We start from the raw sequence: 2315 nt of genomic DNA, 5'->3' as shown, positions 1-2315 counted from the left end.
TTTTTTAAGACCATGAAGTTTGGTTTAAATTTATGTCGGAGGGGCTGATTTAACCTGACGGCATGGATATTATGAGCCTTTATTACTCATTGTTGGAAGATACATTACATTAAAAAGATTTTTAAACTGGTTATCGTCTAATATTAGACAATTGTTTCAAACCAACTTTTGCAGTATTTTTTGTATTCTCCGTTTTGAGGTGTGCGCATCGGCTCCCCTGCGACATAGTTACCCACAATGCCCTTGTCGGTATGGGTGTGAAGAGGCCCTTGTGTGATGAAGACTAATTCCAGTTTCAGTCACAAGTACTAGAATATTATGTAATCAAAGGGAAAATCAGGACCTAACAAACAAAGACGAACTGTGATCACAAGCTGACCTTCACACCCACTGACTGACATTCTGGTTGTTCATAGCAACGAAAGTGAAACTTATTATAACTGTCCATTGTTGTCCTGTTTAGAGTATAATAAACAACTGTGCAGTGTTTTGGCTTCTGATAAACCTTCAAATTCATGGAAATGTCCCTTTAAACGAGCCTTCCTGGATCGTATGTCGTGTTTCCCCTTGGTTTGGACTGTACACAGGCACTGCAGCTCAAGGTTGACACCAAAACTTAAGAGGCGGATGTTTTTCACTGTTAGATTTTGTGCATTTAACCTTTAAAATGTTATCTTACAAAAACATGCAAAACTAGAGGTCTGGAAACACTATTAGAGCTCATAACAAAAATTCTCATTCTCATTTTAGTTTTTCCTCTTCCTGCTCCTCATCTTTGCTGTGGAAGTTGCTGCTGGGATCTGGGGCCTTTCCAACAAGGACAGGGTACGCACACACACACACACACACACACACACGCACACACTCACACGGCAGAGTCAGCATTCAATCAGCAATTTAAACGGAGGTTTTTCTTTGTGTCTTCAGGTGGTGGAGGACGTCACGGAGTTCTATAAGCAGACCTACAGCAACTACAAAGATACCAAACAGGATGCACTGAAGGAGACGCTGCGTCTCATCCAATTTGGAGTAAATGCACACACACTCTTCTATTTATTTTCTCTATTTTGGTGCTACTACTTTCTGAAATCCTGAATTGTAAATCTGATTTTGTTCACACATTCACTTATCCTATCGAGATGAATTATAAAACTTTTGGTGTACCTGTAACTTTTCCTTTAGTGTCATCATTAAGTCAAATTTATTCTAACCCTTTTGGTTAATGACCAAAAATCTGCAAAACTAAGGACATTCCCATCTGCCTTTGCTGTACTTTGTGTTTAGTGCTAATTAGCAAAGGTTAGCATGGCTGTGGACTCTTACCCTGCAGTGTAACTGCATCGCTCTCTTCAAAACTTGAATGTTTAGGTCATTACATTTTGCCTTTTTACATCCAGCAAAAAAGAAACGTGACATGACACAGCTTTACAAGCACTGGTTTTCTTTCCTTTTGTATTTAATGTTTAGTTTAAGATTTACAGGTGTGTTTGCTGCATATAAAGCCGTAAGAACACATCTGCTAACCCTGTCAAATAACTAATCGAAAGAGTCGTCGGAACTAAAGTTGCGGTTCCTCTTCCCAGCTGGGCTGCTGCGGCCCCACGGGGATGGTGATTGATGCTGCCAAAGATATCTGCCCCCAGCAGGAAGGACTGGCGGCCCTCATCACCAAGGTAACAACATGCAGCACAGAGTTTCTGAAGGAGGGTCAGATGGAGACAGAATATTGGTGGTGTCTTACTGCCGTAACAATTCAATACATTTATTTTTGTTTGTATTAATGAACATCCGTTACATTCAAGCCATTCAATCTAATGTCCAATGCGTCAACAGTCCACTCAACTAACTTTATGGACTCACAACAATCTGTGATGCGTGCTTTTAGACTAAAGCAATATGACATTGTAGTAAATATTTTCGGCGCATCAAAAAGCTTGCTCGTTAAGATATCAGCAGACAAGCTAATCCAGCACAAAAATGAGGGGATAACTGCAAAAAGGAGACCCCCCCCCTTCCACTAGGCTAGCTACGGGCCTGAAAATGCATACATTTAATTTAGTTGATCTGATTTGTACCTGTGTTTTTAATTTTCACAATGAATGTTGATGCCATGTCTGTCCTTGCTGCTGTTCTATCAGAGTTGTCCGGCTGCCATCGACGAGATGTTCAACAACAAACTGCACATTATCGGCGGGGTCGGCATCGGTATCGGTGTCATCATGGTGAGTCTGTGGATGAGCCAGAAACCTGAATCCTGACAAATCTAAATGGAAATCTAGACACAAATGAACACTTGCATAACCTTTTTTTTTTTT

General features: G+C 40.6%; 1 protein-coding gene and 1 long non-coding RNA gene across 3 annotated transcripts in view; one reads left to right on the top strand and one right to left on the bottom strand.

The window, feature by feature from the left end:
* Positions 1–2315, bottom strand: part of LOC116673381 (uncharacterized) — a 17786-nt gene that overhangs the window by 12929 nt on the left and 2542 nt on the right. The gene's annotated exons all lie outside the window — the stretch shown is intronic.
* The window catches only part of cd9b (CD9 molecule b), an 18408-nt gene that overhangs the window by 13874 nt on the left and 2219 nt on the right, over positions 1–2315 (top strand). For both annotated transcript variants that reach the window (XM_032505670.1, XM_032505671.1), the window contains exons 4-7: positions 751–825; positions 928–1029; positions 1584–1673; positions 2139–2222. In XM_032505670.1, the coding sequence (XP_032361561.1) occupies positions 751–825; positions 928–1029; positions 1584–1673; positions 2139–2222 (351 nt within the window). The remainder of the gene's footprint in view (positions 1–750; positions 826–927; positions 1030–1583; positions 1674–2138; positions 2223–2315) is intronic.

Source organism: Etheostoma spectabile, chromosome 23, assembly GCF_008692095.1.
Source record: "Etheostoma spectabile isolate EspeVRDwgs_2016 chromosome 23, UIUC_Espe_1.0, whole genome shotgun sequence".
NCBI classification, from domain to species: domain Eukaryota; kingdom Metazoa; phylum Chordata; class Actinopteri; order Perciformes; family Percidae; genus Etheostoma; species Etheostoma spectabile.
The sequence above is the reverse complement of the archived record's forward strand: the minus strand, read 5'-3'. Positions and strand labels throughout refer to the sequence as shown.